This window comes from Pogoniulus pusillus, chromosome 11 (genome assembly GCF_015220805.1).
Source record: "Pogoniulus pusillus isolate bPogPus1 chromosome 11, bPogPus1.pri, whole genome shotgun sequence".
NCBI lineage: Eukaryota > Metazoa > Chordata > Aves > Piciformes > Lybiidae > Pogoniulus > Pogoniulus pusillus.
In genome coordinates, this window is record NC_087274.1 from 17722236 (window position 1) to 17740373 (window position 18138).

Consider the following 18138-nt stretch of genomic DNA (forward strand, 5'->3'; position numbering starts at 1 on the left):
CCCACCGCCGGCGGCTGAGCGGAGCGGAGCTGACAGGCTCCCATGGCCCCGGTCCCCAACTGCCTTCCATTCACAGTTCGAGGAGCACGTCAAGGCTAAGGGGAGCTGACAGGCAAACCTTTCCTGGAACAACCGGGAATATAATATCAGGCAAGGCTGACCGGAGCGTGACCCTCCGCCCAACACGGAGCAAATTAACATCAACCAAAATAGCAGCTCCGCCCGGACGCCGCCGCCGCCCCCACCCCGCCGCCCGGGCTGCCAGCACGCATCAGCGCGGCCGTGCGTGAGGGATGGAGCTCGCGTGGGTGTCTGGGGTGGGGGCGTGTGTGGCCCCCCTCCGAACCAGCCTATGCCACCCTCCCACTGCTGCAGGGGTGTGGGGTGAAGGAGGCATTGCGGTGGATGGGGATTGCGAAGTGGAAAATTAGGGAGGTGGGGATGAGGATGGGGAGGGGTGGGGATGGGAATGGGATGAAGTGAGGAAAGGGAGGGGATGGGAATGGGGTGGGAATGGAGCAGGGATGGGGAGGGAATGGGGATGGAGATGGATATGGGGATGGGATGATGTGGGGATGGGGTGGGGATGGGTTTGCGGAGGGGATGGGGATGGGTTTGGGGATGGGGGAGGGAATGGGGATGGGTTTGCAGAGGGGATGGGGATGAGTTTGGGGAGGGGATGGGGTGGAAGAGATGCAGCTAGTGGAGGGATTGGAGGTGAAATCTCATGTGGTTGTGGGACGAAAGTCTGATCCAAGACAATGCTCACGGCCTGGGTGGGGGCAAACTCCCATCACTTTAGAGGGAAAAGTTTGATGAAAGGCAATGCTGAGGGCTTGAGGGGGGAAATCCTGTCCATTGAAGGGGGAAAAATCCTATACTTTTGGAGGCGGGGGGGGGGAATCACATCCTTTGGGAGGGAAAATTCCCATACACTGAGGGCAAAATCCCATCCATTTAGGGGGAAAAATCCCATATACTGGGGACAAAATCCTGTCCATTTAGGGGGGAAAATCCCATCTATTTGGGGAAAAAAATTCTCATCCATTTAGAGAGAAAATAACCACTCATTTAGAGGGAAAATTCCCATCCATTTAGGAGGAAAAATCCATCCATTTAGGGGAAAAATTCCCATCCATTTAGGGGGGAAAATCCATCCATTTAGGGGGAAAACTCCCATCCATTTGGAGGGAAAATTCCCATCCCTCTAGGGGGGAAAATCCCATCCATTTAAGGGGAAAACTCCCATCCATTTAGAGGGAAGTCTAATGCAAAGCAGCACTCAGGACTTGGAAGCAAGATCCTGCCCATGGGAATGTGTGGTGTTTAAGGGGTAGCAGCCTATCCATGAGGATACTCAGTGCTGAGGAGCAAAATGCCATCCATTTAGGAGGAAAAATGATCCTGTCCAAGGGGATGTGTGAGGTTTGGAGAGTAAAATCCCAGCCGTGGGGATGTGTGGGGCCTGGGGGACAAAATGTCATCCACTGGGATGCTCAGGGGGTGAGGGCCAAAGTGCCATCCATGGAGTGTTGGGGGGCTTGGGGGGCAAAATGCCGCCCTTTGGGATGTTAAGTGGGGATCCATGGTGTGGGCACCCACACACACACAGACACTTCCCAGCCCATGGGGACTCAGAGGTGGGAGCAAGAAACAAGGAGATGGAGAGGCCTGGGGAGCAGTGGAGGCAGGAACTGGGGTGCTCTGTGCCGTGAGGGTAGGGAGGGAGAGAAAAAGGAGTCAAGGAGGGGTAGGGAGCAGCAAAAAGCTCTGTCAGATCCATCAAGAGCTGGAAAAGGGAAAGGAGAAGGCAGTGGTAGTGCCTGCTCCCAGGGTGCTGTGCCACATTAGCCATGGTTGGGTTCCCCAGCAGCTCCCAGCAGGGCTTGGCCAGGAACTTCACAGCCATTTTCTTGTTGGGTTGAACTGGGAAAGCAAAAAGCATAATGGTGGAATTGGAGGGGAGACACCCCCAAAATAGCCCCCATGCAGCCCAGCCCTCTGGATGGCAGAGGGCTGTGACCATGTGCTCATAGCTGCCCCCAAACCCCCTTGCCAGGGTCAGGTAGGATCCCCCAGGGTCCATCCAGGATGGATCTAGCACGTACTGGTCCCCAGCACGGAGTGTGCCAGGTTCACCCCCAGGACAGGGACATGGTGGCTTGAGGGACCTCAGTGCAGATGGGATGGGCATTGAGTTGGGCTCAGGGTGCTTGGGGTGCCTGGGATGCTCTGGTCACTCAGAGTACCCAGGATGCCAAGGGTGCCTGAAGTATCCAGGGTGCCCAAGATGCCCTGAGTGCTCAGGAAGCCAGGGGTGCCCAGGGCTCTCGGGGTGCCTGGGTTTCCCAGGGTGCCCAGGTTTATAGCAAACCAGGAAACCTTGAGGTAAGGGGCACCCAGGGAGAGGGCACCAGCCCAGGATGTCCAGGCACTGCTGGTCATGCCCACCACTACTCTGGCTCAAGCCCCCTGAAATCCATCTGGACGTCTCTCCAAGGAACTTCCAGCAGCTTCCAGAGGCTGTTTTTTGTCAGATGGTTCCAGAAGTGGGGTGACAAATGCCCCTTCCAGCTAATCCCAGACACTGGGCACCGGTTGGAGGGGAAAAGAGGAGCCCAGCACCCAGGAGCCAGGCAAGAGGCTCGCCTGGGGTGCTGCTGTGGAACACCCACAGGAGAAGAGGACCACGAGGGGCTTCACAGGGGTGCACCCACCCTTACCTGCACCTACAGGGTCTGAGCACCCACCCTGCAGCCCCATTCCCACCTCCCCAGCTCCTGCCTGCCCCGGGGCAGCCCTGGGGCTTTGGGGCTTGAGGGGGGGCTTGGGGGAGGTGGTGCCAAGCTGTAGCCCCCCACTCTCGGGTCAGTGCTCGGTCACCAAGCCCCTCAGGGTCAGCGTGGCCACCGCCGCCAGACGTGCCAGGGTGCATTAACACCACAGCGGCACGAACTGTGGGGCTGGACGCTCCCCCCCCCCCCCGCCACGTGCCACCACACCCCACCCCACCACCCCAAACAGCAGCCCCATGCACACAACCCCCCACAGACACAGATGTGTGCACCCCCGCTCGGCCCTGCCATGCACACACCACCCCCCCCATGCACCCCCTAACATATCCCTCAGCACCCCCAACCCTGCACACCACCAACGCCCCCCATGCACCCCCTAACATATCCCTCAGCACCTCCCAACCCTGCACACTGCCAACGCCCCCCCATGCACCCCCTAACATATCCCTCAGCACCCCCCAACCCTGCACACTGCCAACGCCCCCATGCACCCCCTAACATATCACTCAGCACCCCCCAACCCTGCACACCGCCAACGCCCCCATGCACCCCCCAAACATATCCCTCAGCACCCCCGAACCCTGCACACCACCAACACCCCCTATGCACCCCCTAACATATCCCTCAGCACCCCACACACACCCTGCACACCACCAACGCCCCCCATGCACCCCCTAACATATCCCTCAGCACCCCACACACACCCTGCACACCACCAACGCCCCCCCATGCACCCCCTAACATATCCCTCAGCACCCCCCACACACCCTGCACACCACCAACGCCCCCCCATGCACCCCCTAACATATCCCTCAGCACCCCCCACACCCTGCACACCAACAACACACCCCATGCACCCCCTAACATATCCCTCAGCACCCCACACACACCCTGCACACCAACAACACACCCCATGCACCCCCTAACATATCCCTCAGCACCCCACACACACCCTGCACACCACCAACGCCCCCCATGCACCCCCTAACATATCCCTCAGCACCCCACACACACCCTGCACACCACCAACGCCCCCCATGCACCCCCAACACACCCCTCAATAGCCCCCAACCCTGCACACCGCCAACGCCCCCCATGCACCCCCTAACATACCCCTCAGCACCCCCCAACCCTGCACAGCCCCAGCACACCTCCGAACTGTCCCTGCAGAGTCCCATCAACACCAGGCTGTGTCTGGGACCTGTTTGTTGTTGTAGGGTCCACCAGACACCCCCAAACGGTCATTGTAGGGTCCCACAGACACCCCTGACCTGCTTCTTGTGGGGTCCCACAGACACCTGCTCCCTGAACTGTTGTTGCAGAGTCACACAGACACCCCCAAACTGTCGCTGTGGGGTTCCACGAACACCAAGCTGTGTTTGGGACCTGTTGGTTGTTGTGGGGTCCCACAGACACCCCCAAACTGTCGCTGTGGGGTTCCACGAACACCAAGCTGTGTTTGGGACCTGTTGGTTGTTGTGGGGTCCCACAGACACCCCCAAACTGTTGCTGTGGGGTCCCACAGATATGCCCTAACTGTTGTTGTGGGGTCCCACGACCCCCAGGGTGTGTTTGGGACCTGCTTGCTGTTAGAGGGTCCCACAGACAGCCACGGGTGGGTGCTCCCGGGGTGGGGGGCGCTGCCCTGCTGCAGGATGCTCCAGGAGCAACAGCTCCGGGGTGCTCCTGGGACCCTGCAGCAACAGGTCGGGGCGAGGGAGGGTACAGCCTGGCACCTGTGCCACCCTACGGCAACAACCACGGCCCGAGTACAGCCTGCTGGCCGTGGGACCCCCCAGGAGCAGTTCGGGGGTGTCTGTGGGACCCTAAAATAGCAACAAACAGGTCCCAAACACAGCCTGGTGTTCATGACACCCCACAATAACAGTTTGGGGGTGTCTGTGGGACCCTACAATAACAATCAGATCCCAAACACAGCCTGGTGTTCATGACACCCCACAATAACAGTTTGGGGGTGTCTGTGGGGCCCTACAATAACAAACGGGTTCCAAACACAGCCTGGTGCTTGTGGGACCCCACAATAACAGTTTGGGGGTGTCTGTGGGACCCTACAATAACAACAAACAGGTCCCAAACACAGCCTGGCGTTCATGACACCCCACAATAACAGTTTGGGGGTGACTATAGGACCCTACAATAACAACAAACGGGTTCCAAACACAGCCTGGTGCTTGTGGGACCCCACAATATCAGTTTGGGGGTGTCTGTGGGACTCTACAAAAACAATCAGATCCCAAACACAGCCTGGTGCTTGTGGGACCCCACAATATCAGTTTGGGGGTGTCTGTGGGACTCTACAACAACAACAATCAGATCCCAAACACAGCCTGGTGCTTGTGGGACCCCACAATATCAGTTTGGGGGTGTCTGTGGGACTCTACAAAAACAATCAGATCCCAAACACAGCCTGGTGCTTGTGGGACCCCACAATATCAGTTTGGGGGTGTCTGTGGGACTCTACAACAACAACAATCAGATCCCAAACACAGCCTGGTGCTTGTGGGACCCCACAATATCAGTTTGGGGGTGTCTGTGGGACCCTACAGCAAGAAGCAGGTCCCAAACACAGCCTGGTGCTTGTGGGACCCCACAATATCAGTTTGGGGGTGTCTGTGGGACTCTACAAAAACAATCAGATCCCAAACACAGCCTGGTGCTTGTGGGACCCCACAATATCAGTTTGGGGGTGTCTGTGGGTCCCTACAGCAAGAAGCAGGTCCCAAACACAGTCGGGTTCATGGGACTCGCCAGCAACAGTTTGGGGGTGTCTGTATGACCCCGCAATAGGAGTTATGGGGCGTCCCTGTGACCCTACAACAACAAACAGGTGCCAAACACAGCCTGGTGTTTGTGGGACCTCACACCACCACCTTAGGGGTGTCTGTGTGACCCCACAACAAGAGCTCCGGGGGCGCCCCTGTGACCCTACAACAACAAAGAGGTCCTGCACCCAGCTCAGCGCTCTTGCAGCCCTGCACCAGCAGTTCAGGGGTGCTCTTGTGACCCTGCAACCACTTGGGGTACACAACCTGACCTGTCCCTGTGTGGTTCAGAACCTTGCACAGTTTGGAGGGGGTCCCAGAAAGTTTGAGAGTGGGCCTGGGAGTTTAGGGGTCCCCCCCACCGTTCAGGGTTTTAGGGTGCCTGGGAGTTTGTGGCCACTGCTTTATGAGGTCACTTCTATATTTTGGGGGGGCTGCCTACAATTTGGGGTCTCTGCACAGTTTGGGGGGCTCTGTATGTTTTGGAATCTCCCACATTTCAAGATTTGGGGTCCCTCCACATTTCAGGGTGATGCTCACCTATGGGGATCCCTGTGCAATTTTGGGGGTCCCTGCATGTTTCTGGGACCCCTCCACATTTGGGAGTCTCTGTATAACTTGGGAGTCTCTGTACAGTTTTGGGATCCTTCCACATTTCAGGGCGCTGCTGATATTTGGGGGTCCCTGTGCAGTTTCGGGGGTTCTGGTGCGTTTCAGACACCCCTCCACATTTGGGGGGGGTCTCTGTACAATTTGACGACTCTCTGTACAGTTTTGGGGTCCCTCCACATGTTAGGATGCCACTCACATTCGGGGGTCCCTGTGCAGTTTTGGGGGTCCCTGGGAGTTTTGGGATTCCCTGTACAGTTTAGAGGTCCCCTCAAGTTTCATGGCCCCTGTATAGTTTTGGGGGGTCCCTATACCTTTTAGCATCCCTTCCTGATTCAAGGTCCCTAGGCAGCTTTGAGAATCTCTGTACAGTTCTGAGGTCCCTCCAGATTTCAGGATGCCGCTCACGTATGGGGGCCCCTGTGCGTTTTTGGGGGTCCCTGTGCGTTTTTGGGGGTTCCTGTGCATTTTGGGGGGTCCCTGTTTTTTTTTGCGGACCCCTCCACGTTTGGAGGTCTCTGTACAACTTGGGGATTCTCTGTATAGCGTTGGGGTCCCTCCACATTTCAGGATGCCACGCACATTTGGGGGTCCCTCTGCAGTTTGGGGGGTCTTTGTGCAGTTTGAGAGGTCCCCGTGAAGTTCTGGGGGGAGCCCTGCTGGTTTCGGTGTCCCCGTGCAGTGCGGAGGTCCCCGTACAGCTTGGGAGCCCCCGGGACGCTCTCTGCTGATCCTGGGGAGGGGTTAGTCTGGGGTTTTGGGGGGCGCCCCAGGTTTCGGGGCTCGCCGAGCAGCGGTGCGCGGCGCAGGAGGCCTCCCCCCCACTCCTGCAGGGGTCGCTGTGGCGCCGGGCGGCGGCGGCGGCAGGGTCCGCGCCGGACTCGTCTCGTTGGTTCCGGCGCCGCGTGTGCAGCGCCGCCGCAGCGGGAGCAGGACCCGGGAGCGGCGGGGCCCGGCCCAGCCCGGCCCGTCCCCGCCATGTGGTTCATCTACGTGCTGAGCTGGCTGTCCCTGCTCATCCAGGTGGCCTTCGTCACCTTGGCTATCGGTGAGCCCACCGACAGCGGGCGGGACCGTCCGGCGCTGCTGCGGCGCCCGTGTCTAGGCCCGGGCGCAGGTGCCTCCAGGGGGCTGTCGCGATACAGTCATGGTCCTCGGCGATGGCGGGAGGTGGCTCTGGGGAAAGGGCAGGTTGGGCTCCCGCTGGAAGCCGAGGCCACGGCTCTGTCACCTCCCGGGGGCTCGGGCTCAACGGGCCTGACCCAGGCCCCCTGGGTGGGCCAGTGCTTGGCGATCCCCCGGGTGTCCCCCGGAGCCTTAGGGTGACCCAGAGATTCGGTGTCCCCTGGGTGTCCCCCGGAGCCTTAGGGTGACCCAGAGATTCGGTGTCCCCTGGGTGTCCCCCGGAGCCTTAGGGTGACCCAGAGATTCGGTGTCTCCTGGGTGTCCCCCGGAGCCTTAGGGTGACCCAGAGATTCGGTGTCCCCTGGGTGTCCCCTGGAGCCTTAGGGTGACCCTGAAACTGGGGTTCCCGGGGTGCTCCTGGGCCCTGTGGAAACCCCAGGAGCTGGCTCCGGGGGCTGTTGTCCCGTGGGTGCCCGTGGGAACTTGGGGCAGTGTAGCTGCCAAGGAGGTCGGGGGGGGCTCCCTTTGGTGCTCACGAGGCTCCTGAGTTCCTGTGGATGCTGCAGAGATTGGGGGGATGTCCTCTGGGGAGGCTCCTGAGGTCCTGTGCATGCCTTAGGTTTTGGGGGTTCCCAGGTGCCCCCAAGGTCCCTCGGGTGCCCCTGAGAGTTGTGGGGAGGACGGGTGGGGTTCAACCTCAGCCTTTCAGTCTGTTCTGGAGTGGGTGAGGATGGAGGTAGTGGTGTGTGCCCCCTGGGCTGGGAAGCTGAGCCAAGGGTTTCTCCCACAGCTGCTGGGCTGTACTACTTGGCAGAGCTGATCGAGGAGTACACAGTGGTCACCAGGAGAATAATCAAATACATGATCTGGGTAAGTCCCTGGGCTGGCACAAACTGGGGTGGCTTCTTTGCCACAGTGTTCCCCAAGTGTGGGACAGGGGCTCAGGAAACTCCTGCTTTCCAAGATGACTCCATCTGCCAGGGAGGGAGCTTGGCAGAGGTGGCTTTCATCACCCCCTGGTTTAACTGGGGGGCATGGTCACCCTGTCTAACCCCTCCTGGGTGTCACACCTCTCCCCTTGGCTGGGAAAACTGACGTTCAGCCACAGCCCGTCCTACCGGCAGCCAGCCGCAGCAGCAAGGTGGGGCTGCTGCTTAGACCTTGCCCGAGGCGCTGGAGTAGAGTGTGGAGCTGTGGTGTTGCCAGGACGCCTCATCCATGGCAGTTTAAGAGGGACAGGGATCTGCTGGAGAGAGTCCAAGGGAGGGCTACAAGGATGATTAGGGAGCACCGCGCAGTGAGGAGAGGCTGAGGGACCTGGGGCTGCTTAGTCTGGAGAAGACTGAGAGGGGATTTAATAAGTGTTTATAAATATTTTAGGGCTGGTGGTCAGGAGGTGGGGGGTATGGGCTCTGCTGACTTGCTCCCTGGGATAGGACAAGCAGCAAGGGATGGAAGCTGCACCACAAGTAGGTTCCAGCTCAACACAAGGAGGAACTTGTTGACCGGAAGGGTCCCAGAGCACTGGCACAGGCTCCCCAGAGAGGCTGTGGAGTCTCCCTCTCTGGAGACTTTCAAGGCCTGCCTGGATGTGTTGCTGTGTGACCTGAGCTAGATTGTATGGTCCTGCTCTGGCAGGGGGGTTGGACTGGATGATCTCTTTGGTTCCCTTCCAACCCCTGACATCCTGTGAGCCTGTGATTCCTGCCCACAGCCCCCTTGTCTTCACCTTGTTCTCTGTTCCAGTTCTCCTCAGCCGTGCTGGTTGGCCTCTACCTCTTTGAACACTTCCCTGGCTTCATGGTGGGCGTGGGGCTCTTCACCAACCTGGTCTACTTCGGGTTGCTGCAGACCTTCCCCTTCATCGTCCTGACCTCCTCCAACTTCATCCTGTCCTGTGGTGAGTGGAGCTCTCACCTTCACCCGGGGAGTGGACACTGGGGCAGAGGAAGCCTTATCACCTCCCTCCCCAGCTGGCAACAGAGGATTGAGGTTTGCCCTGGAGCTTTTCCAGGGACTTTGAACTCTGTGTGGTGCTTTTTAATCGCTGCCATCATTATGGGTGTGGGAAGAGCCTTCGGTTGTGATCAGTGTGTCAGAAGTCCTGCAGCTCATGGTGTTCCCCAGGGATCAGGACTGGGCCCAGTCTTGTTCAGCATCTTTGTCAATAACCTCTGGGCCCAGGCTTGTTCAACATCTTCGTCAATAACCCGGGTGAAGGCACATAGGGGACCCTCAGCCAGTTTGCTGGTGGCACAGAACTGGGAGGAGAGGCTGACACCCAGCCAGTCTGTGCTGCCTTTCAGTGAGGCCTGGGCAGGCTGCAGAGTTGGCACAGGGGAGCCTCATGAAAATAACAGGGGCAAGTGCAGGGTCCTGGACATGGGGAGGAAAACCTGCACCAGGACAGCTGAGGAGTGGAGCTGCTGGAAAGCTGTTCTGTGGAGATGGACCTACACAACAAGTTCCCCATGAGCCAGGAATGTGGCCAAGAAGGCCAAGGGTCTGCTGAGGTGCATGAAGAGGAGCATGAGCAGTAGATCAAGGGAGGTTCTCCTCTGCCTCTACTCTGCCCTAGGGAGACCACATCTGGAGTATAGTGTCCACTTCTGGGCTGCCCAGTTCAAGAGAGACCGGGAATTGCTGGAGAGAGTCCAGCAGAGGCTACAAAGATGCTGAGCGGTTTGGAGCAGCTCTGTGAGGAGCAAAGGCTGAGAGCACTGGGGCTGTTGAGCCTGGAGAAGAGCAGTCCCAGAGGGGATCTGAACAATCCTCAGCAGGAGCTAAAGGGCCTGTGGGGGGCAGGAGAATGGTGCTAGACTCTTTTCAGTGGTGCCCAGTGACAGGACAGGGGGTACAAAGTGGAACCCAGGAGGTTCCATCTGAACATGAGAAGAAACTTGTTTGGTATGAGGATGCTGGAGCCCTGGAGCAGGCTGCCCAGAGGGATTGTGGAGTCTCTTTTCTGCAGAGATTCCAACCCCTCCGGACATTGTGATGCTGGGCAAGCTGCTGTGGGTGCCCCTGCTTTAGCAGGGAGTTGATCTGGATGATATCCTGAGGTCCCACCACGCAGGGGTTCTGGGATTCTGTTTGTTGTGTTGTGTGCTGAGCTTCCCCAGGCTCTCTCTACCCTCTGTCCAGCTCCACTCCAGACTCAGCTGGGAACTGGCTGCTGTTTGGGGCTTTCATGGAGTCTTGGTTAAGAGCCAGAGGGATCTGAAGCTAAGTGACAAACCCCTGGTGGTGTCCTATGGGGCTGCAGGAGGTGCCAGCGTGTGTGTGGTCTTCAGCTGGTGTGGAGAAGCTTTGAGACAAACGTCTGCAGTTAGCATGGAGATGGATCCTGGGCACTGGAGAAAGCCCTGACAGTGCGGTGCAGCACTGGGCTGAAACCAAGCACTTTGCTTGCTCACATTTGTGCCTTTTTGAGGGGTGTTTGCTGAGGGGGCACCACGGCTCCATGCCGAGCTGGGCTACTGGGCAGACACTAGGGGGAGCCAGGCATGAGGGGCTTCTGCTCTTGTCCAAGTGATGGGCACAGGAATAGTGCTGTGGAGGCAGGCAGGGCCTTAAATTCCCAGCAGGCACATTTTGGCTGAGCAGGGCATGGGCAGAGCCTGCAGTGAGCCTGGGGGAAGCTCTGTGCCAGTAGCTCTCCCAGCTGAGCTGGTGCCTGGCTGCTGTGGGAAGGGGGTGGGTGGCAAGGAGGGGTTGTTCCTTGCATGAGGGAGCTGGGGGTGTTCAGCCTGGAGAAGAGAAGATGTCAGGTAGTGATAGGACTGGGAGGCATGGAACAAAGCTAGAAATGGGTAGATTCAGGATGGGTGTTAGGAAGAAGTTGTTCACCACGAGGGTGGTGACAGCCTGGAACAGGTTGCCCAGGGAGGTGGTGGAAGCCTCATGCCTGGAGGTGTTTCAGGCCAGGCTGGATGAGGCTCTGGACAGCCTGATCTAGTGTGAGGTGTCCCTGCCCACGGCAAGGGTGTTGGAACTGAATCCTGACTGATTCTATGATTCTAAGACTCCAGGAGCACCTCAGAGCTGCCTTCCAATAGCTGAAAGGATCCTGCAGGAAGGCTGCAGAGGAACTTTTCCCGAGGGTGTCTAGAGACAGGCCAAGGGGGAATGGTTTGAAGCTGAGGTAGAGTAGGGTCAGACTGGAGCTGAAGAAGAAGTTCTTCAGTGTGAGAGTGCTGAGACTGTGGAACAGGCTGCCCAGGGAGGCTGTGGCTGCCTCCTCCCCGGGGGTATTGAAGGCCAGGCTGGATGAGGCCTTGAGCAGCCATGTCTAACTGAGAAGTGTCCCTGCCTGTGGAATAGATCACAGTATCACAGTATCACAGTATCACCAAGGTTGGAAGAGACCTCACAGATCATCAAGTCCAACCCTTTACCACAGTGCCCAAGGCTAGACCATGGCACCAAGTGCCACATCCAACCTTGCCTTGAACTGCCCCAGGGATGATGACTCCACCACCTCCCCGGGCAGCCCATTCCAGTGCCCAATGACTCTCTCAGTGAAGAATTTTCTCCTCACCTCGAGCCGAAATTTCCCCTGGCGCAGCCTGAGGCTGTGTCCTCTTGTTCTGGTGCTGGCCACCTGAGAGAAGAGAGCAACCTCCTCCTGGCCACAACCACCCCTCAGGTAGTTGTAGACAGTAATAAGGTCACCCCTGAGCCTCCTCTTCTCCAGGCTAACCAATCCCAGCTCCCTCAGCCTCACCTCGTAGGGCTGTGCTCGAGGCCTCTCACCAGCCTCGTCGCCCTTCTCTGGACACGCTCAAGCATCTCAGTGTCCTTCCTAAACTGGGGGGCCCAGAACTGAACGCAGTACTCGAGGTGTGGTCTGACCAGATGATCTCTGAGATCCCTTCCAGCCTGAGCCATGATGAAGGACATGCTCCTGGTGCTTCTCCTCGTCTGGAGCCTGACTCTGCTCTTTCCCCTTGGCAGTGCTGGTTGTCTTCAATCACTACCTGGCGTTCCAGTACTTTGCAGAGGAGTATTACCTGTTCTCTGAGGTGAGGAGCCCAGCCCTGCTCTTCCAGCCAGCACAGAGCTGCTGGAGGCGAGGCCGGGGGAAGAGGGAAATGCCATTTTTTGGGTCAGCAGTGAGCATCACAGTGCTTCTCTGGGGATTCCTCTGCTCCTGCCCTCAGGTCTACCAGGGGAGCTGCAGCTGCTTTGCCTGGGTGTCAGCTTGGAGCTTTTTCAGCCAGCATAAGGGGAAAAAAGAGGGAATATGAGGCACAGGATTTATTTTTCCTTCTGAAATGCTGTAAAGAGGTAAATCAGGCAATGATAATGTTTTATACAAGCCAACCACAAATCACTTCCCTTGCAGAATCATCACTCCTCAATATCTTTATGCCTAACTTTGCTGTGGCACTACCCTGATGCCTGCCAAGACGGTGGCCCACAGTCAGACAGGGGCTCATTTGGGCCCAATGGTAGCTCATATGTGACAAAACAAGCCACAAAACTCCACCCAAATGACCCAAGCCCAACCTCTTAGGGAAGTTTAACCCCTGCTGCTGTAGCACCTCTCAGCTTGGCTCATTGCAAACTGCAGCCACTACTGCCTGTGCTTCTCCACCTGGGGCAGGAGGAGCCAGCCCAGGTCTTGTCTCTCTTAGTCCCTGGAAGGTGTGAAGATGATTTGATTAGTCATAAGAGCACAGCTAATGTCCTGCTTCTTTAATTGTGCTCATTACTGTGGAGGTTTGTGGGAGCATTGGTTGGCCCTGAGCATCCCGATCTAGTTGGAGATGTCCCTGCTCACTGCGAAAGGGTCGGACAAGGAGACCTTCAAGGTCACCTGCAGCATTCTGTCATTCAGGTGCCCAGGAGAGGAGCCAGGGCATTTCCCACTCATTCTGTCCTTCCTTGGGGGGTCACTGGCTGGATTTTGTGCCCCTATCAGCTTTGCAGGGTGACGCTGAGCACCCGAGAGCCTTGGGAGAGGTTGAACTGCTTCACTCTCCCCTTCCTCTTGAGAATTCAAGTGGAGACTTTGGGGTATCAGAAAGGGCTGAAGCAGCATTTGTGGGGGTCAGTGTGTGGAAGGGTCACTGAGTGTGAACTGGCTCTGACTGCCCTTTCCTGTGCCCACAGGTTCTTGCCTACTTCACCTTCTGCCTGTGGCTGATCCCTTTCGCTTTCTTCGTCTCGCTGTCTGCAGGAGAGAACGTCCTGCCCTCCACGGTGCAGCCCGGAGGTGAGCCTCACAGGAGCTGCCCAGGGAGGGCTGTGCCCAGCACAGCCCCATTCCCTCCACACAAAGGGGAGCAGCTGGTGGGGTGAAACCTTCCAAAAGCCAGGAAAAGACAGAGAAAAGGGGATTTCTTCAGAGTAGGGAGGGCTGTTCTGGCTTTGCTTCCTCCATCTCTGACATCATATCAATGGAGTGCATTGAGAGTGTGAGCAGCAGTTCTCTTCTCTATCTACTGTGCCCTAAGGAGGCCCCACATCTGGAATCTTGTGTCCAGCTCTGGGCTTCCCAGTTCAAGAGATGCAAGGAACTACTGGAGAGAGTCCAGTGAAAGCTGCAAAGCTGCTGAGGGGCCTGGAGCAGCTCTGTGAGGAGCAAAGGCTGAGAGCCCTGGGGCTGAGAGCCTGGAGAGGAACAGCCCCAGGAGGGGATCTGATCAGTGTTGATCAATAGCTAAAGGGCAGGAGGAAACAGGATGGGACCAAACTCTTGTCAGTGGTGCCCAATGACAGGACAAGGGACAATTGGGCACAAACTGGAACCCAGGAGATTCCATCTGAACAGGAAGAGAAACTTCTTTGCTGAAAGGGTGCTGAAGGCCTAGAGCAGGCTGCCCAGAGGGGTTGTAGAGACTCCTTCTCTGCAGAGATTCCAGACCCCTCTGCTCATTATGATCCTGGACAAGCTGCTGTGGGTGACCCTGCTTTAGCATGGAGGTTGGAACAGGTGATCTCCAGGGGTCCCTTCCAACCTCTATCATGCTGGGATTCTGGAATCTCTCCAGCCCAGAGGCCTTGCCACTTTCCCTAGAGCTTCTGGAAGAGAGCTCAGGATTTGAACTCCATGTTGGTAGCTCTTGGGGTCGCCCAGATAAGCAGAAACTTGGGTACCTTGAAGGCAGCTCACCTGCCACCCTGAAACAGAACCATAGAACCATTTGGGTTAGCAGAGCTCTCTGAGATCATCATCTCCACCCCCCAGGGTGTGTGTTTGATTGTCCTTCCCTCTTCCCCACAGACGACGTCGTCTCCAACTACTTCACCAAGGGCAAGAGAGGCAAACGCTCCGGGATCCTCCTCATCTTCTCCTTCATCAAGGAAGCCATCCTGCCCAGCAGACAGAAGATCTACTGAGCCCCAGCTGTGCAGGACAGACCCAAACTGTGCAGGGAGCCAACAGGGACCTTCCTCAATGTCTCCCGAAGGGACTTCTCTAGGAACCTGCAAAGCGGGCAGTGGCTGGAGGTACCGGTAGCGCTGGACAGACACACAGGGAGGGCTCGCAGCTTTTCATTTGCAGCCCCACCCCTGGGGTCTGTGTGCAGAGAAGGATGTCCCACCCTGCCTCGAGGACCTAGGCAGCTTTGTCATCTCCTGGGCTTTGCAGCCAAGTAGTGTGGTGTAGCTCTGGGAGAGCCGTTCCCTCGGGGCACCGGTAGACGCTCCCGGCGCTCCCCTGAGGTTTACAGAGAGCCATTAATTAAAGCAAAACAAAACGGGAAAAAAGAGAATAAATTCACCAAACTCCAACTCCTGATTTCCCCACCGAGATCCTGGAAGATGGTGGTGTCAGGAATGGGATTCCTATGCTGTGTGGCTGCTGGGAGGTGGCCTGGAAGGAGAAAACATCACTTGTTGTTTGGCGGAGCGTTGTTGGAAACAGCCACTCGGCACTGCTCTGGGCCTGCCAGAAGCCTCCTGGAGTGGCCAGGGTGCTGTTGGCTGAGGGAAACCCTAGGAAGCTGCTTCACGTGGAGACTAATCTTCAGGGGCAAGATGCTGAGTGCTTGGTGTTCCCAGTGCTGCCAAAGCCCCCTGGCCTCCGCCCTTCCCTAAAAGGAGAAAAAATAACCAAGCTGGTTGTGCTCTGAGAAGGAGGTGAAGCTGTGGTCCTTGTTCCTTGTGATCATAAACCCCTTTTTCAGCTCCTTTTTAGCCTGTTGTTGGTCATATTCAGCCTGTGCCAGCAGCCAAGGCTGTGGTGGCTGTAGCTGGGGCTGGCCTGAGTCTGGCAGTGTGGTTCCATGACTTGGGAAGGCTTTCTGGAGACATTTCTGTGGAAAATGGCTCATTGGGTGGCCAGTTGTGAAGGTGAAGACAAGGTACATGGCCTCACCATACTCCTGGGTTTGTTCAGGGCTCACAAACACCTTTTGATGTTGGTTTAGTGGAAAACTAAGCTCTGTTGGAGAGCTGCTACATTAATAAAGGTTTTAGGAGACATTTGGCTCATCAGAGAGGCTGGGCCCAAGCCCTGCCCCTCCAGCTCCCAGGTTAAATCCGTATCACGATAGGAAATCTCCCTCTGCACATCTGCACGTTGAGTTTGTTCTGGGTTTTGAGAAACAGTGAAGGAGGAGAGAGCTGTTGAGGGGACCTGACAGCCCTGGGAGATGAGGATCGAAGTGAGAGGTTGGCAGAAGGTGTCTGGTTTCAGTACAGAGCTGCTGGGGAGCCTGAGAAGTGAAGGTGAAAGTGCTGGGAGCAAAGCAGAGGAATGGAACACAGGGAGAGGGGTGGGAGAAAACCATCTCTAGCACTGGGAAGCCCCTGGAGAAGCTGCTCCTCAGGGGCTCTAACCACTTCATGGCCACACAGTTGGGGACAGCTGTGCTTAGAGCTGCCGAGGTGAGCAGTGGGGCAAGCTGGACACTTTTGCTTCCTTCTCTGGTGACTTTAAGCTTTTAACCAAATTTAGGTTGGAAGAAAAGAAAGATTTGCAGCCTTGGAGAAAGGAGGGAGGTTAGGGAAGGTGGGAAGTGCCGGGATGTGTTCACAGCTCTGCTCCAAGATGTGGTTAACAGTTTCCATCGCCTCGGGCACTACCAGATGGGCCAGGATGGGCAAACCCCCGCCCTGGGCTGAGGCTGTGACAAGCAGGCTGATGTGACAGGGCTGAGGGTGGCAGCTGCCTCTCACCAGCCTCCAATTGGGTCTTAAATTCAGTTTGAAGTCATTTCTGTTTTCAATTCGGTGATGGAAAACTCCTCAGAAGCTGCCACTGGCACAGCAAGGAGAGCAGAGCAGGAGGTGAGGGCTCTTCAGCAGTAAAAGCAGAGCCCTGGGGTCTCCAGCCAGTGGGCAGCAGTGAAGATCAGTCACTTCCGTGTCCCTTCTGCTGAGCCTTTTGAATCCTGATTTTTCCCTTCCACTTAACCACAGAGCCAGGGCAGGTCGTGGTGTGTTTTTCCGGCTGACAAGTCCCATTTTTTCCCTGCCAGTGGTGGCCTGGTGTTACAGATGTTAATGACACACGTTGCTTTCAGCTGAACCAGGCTCGGCCACCTCGGTAGCCGGATTAGAGCGGCGAAACCCCATCAATATTTAACGGGAGAGCAGCGGAAAATGCGTCCCGAGGCTACGGCTGCGGCGGGAGGTGGAGACGCCGAAGCAGGGCTGCAGGGAGCCTGAAAGGCACCTGCAAAGTGGAGCGATTTGGGGCTGGCTTCTCAGAACAAGCTCCTACAGGAGCCTGGTTTGGGTCAAACCCCCACCCCGCCCTTCATTCCTCGTGGATAGTTAATAGGAGAGCAACGGAAAAGGCACCACTGAGGCTACGGCTGCGGCGGGGAGGAGGAGACGCCGGGGAAGGGCTGCAGGGAGCCTGCTCGCCTGCTGCGGAGGGAAAAGGCTTGGGGCTGGCTCCTCAAAACAAGCTCCTGTAGGAGCCTGGTTCCCTCCCTGCCCTGAAACATGAGGATCCTGGGAAATCTAGGGAATAAAGTGGAAAAATCTGGGGAATCATGTTAGGATCTGGGGAATGAGGTGGAGAATGTGGGGAGTAGGATGTGAAGTCTGGGGGATAAGGTGGAAAATCTGAGGAATAAGGTGCAGGATCTGGGGAATAAGGTGTAAAACCTGGGAAATAAGGTGCAGGATCTGGAGAATAAAGTGTAAAATATGGGGAATAAGATGCAAAATCTGGGGAGCAGGATGTGAAATCTGGGGAATAAGGTACAGGGTATGGGGAATGAAGTGTGAAAACTAGGGAATAAGGGATAAAACCTGGGAAATAAGGTGTGAAATATGGGAAATTAAGTAGATGTAAGGAATAGGATGTGAGATCTGGGAAATCAAATGTAGAGAATAAAAGCTAGGGAATAAGGTAGGAAATCTAGGGAATAAGGTGTAAAACCTGGGGAAGAAGGTAGAAAATCTGGATAATAAGATAAAGTCTGGGAAATAAGATACAGAATCTAAGGAATAAGGTGCAAAATGTGGGGAGTAAGGTGTAAAATCTAGGGAATAAGGTGTAAAATCTAGGGAGTAAGGTGTAAAATCTCTCCTTATCCACAGGCCTGAGGCGAGGATGCTCTGGAGTCCACCTGCAGAGGGTTTGCAGGGAGCTCTGGCTCGGAAAGCAGCATTGGATTCTCGCTTGAAGCGGTTAAAAGTCGTATGGATGAGCACACAGCTGCTCCCCAGGCTCCCTCCCTGCCAGCCCCGCCGTGGCTCCGGCTCTGGCATCCCGCGGGAGCACAGCCTGGCATCGATTTTCATGGGTGTTTGGAGGGAGCAGTCAGGGGAGAGGAATGCACTCGATACGGAGCGGGTGGGGGGGAAAGGGCAGGCTGCCGGCAAGAGCCAGGCTCGGGGCACGGCTGGCACCCCCC

General features: G+C 56.8%; 1 protein-coding gene across 1 annotated transcript; it reads left to right on the top strand.

Moving 5' to 3' along the window:
• The first annotated feature begins 7097 nt into the window (after window positions 1-7097).
• Window positions 7098-15460, top strand: TEX261 (testis expressed 261). The gene is made up of 6 exons (XM_064151241.1): window positions 7098-7235; window positions 8103-8182; window positions 9059-9212; window positions 12269-12336; window positions 13430-13532; window positions 14544-15460. The coding sequence occupies exons 1-6, from the start codon at window positions 7166-7168 to the stop codon at window positions 14657-14659; spliced, it is 591 nt and encodes a 196-aa protein (XP_064007311.1). The 5' UTR covers window positions 7098-7165; the 3' UTR covers window positions 14660-15460.
• Window positions 15461-18138: the final 2678 nt, after the last annotated feature.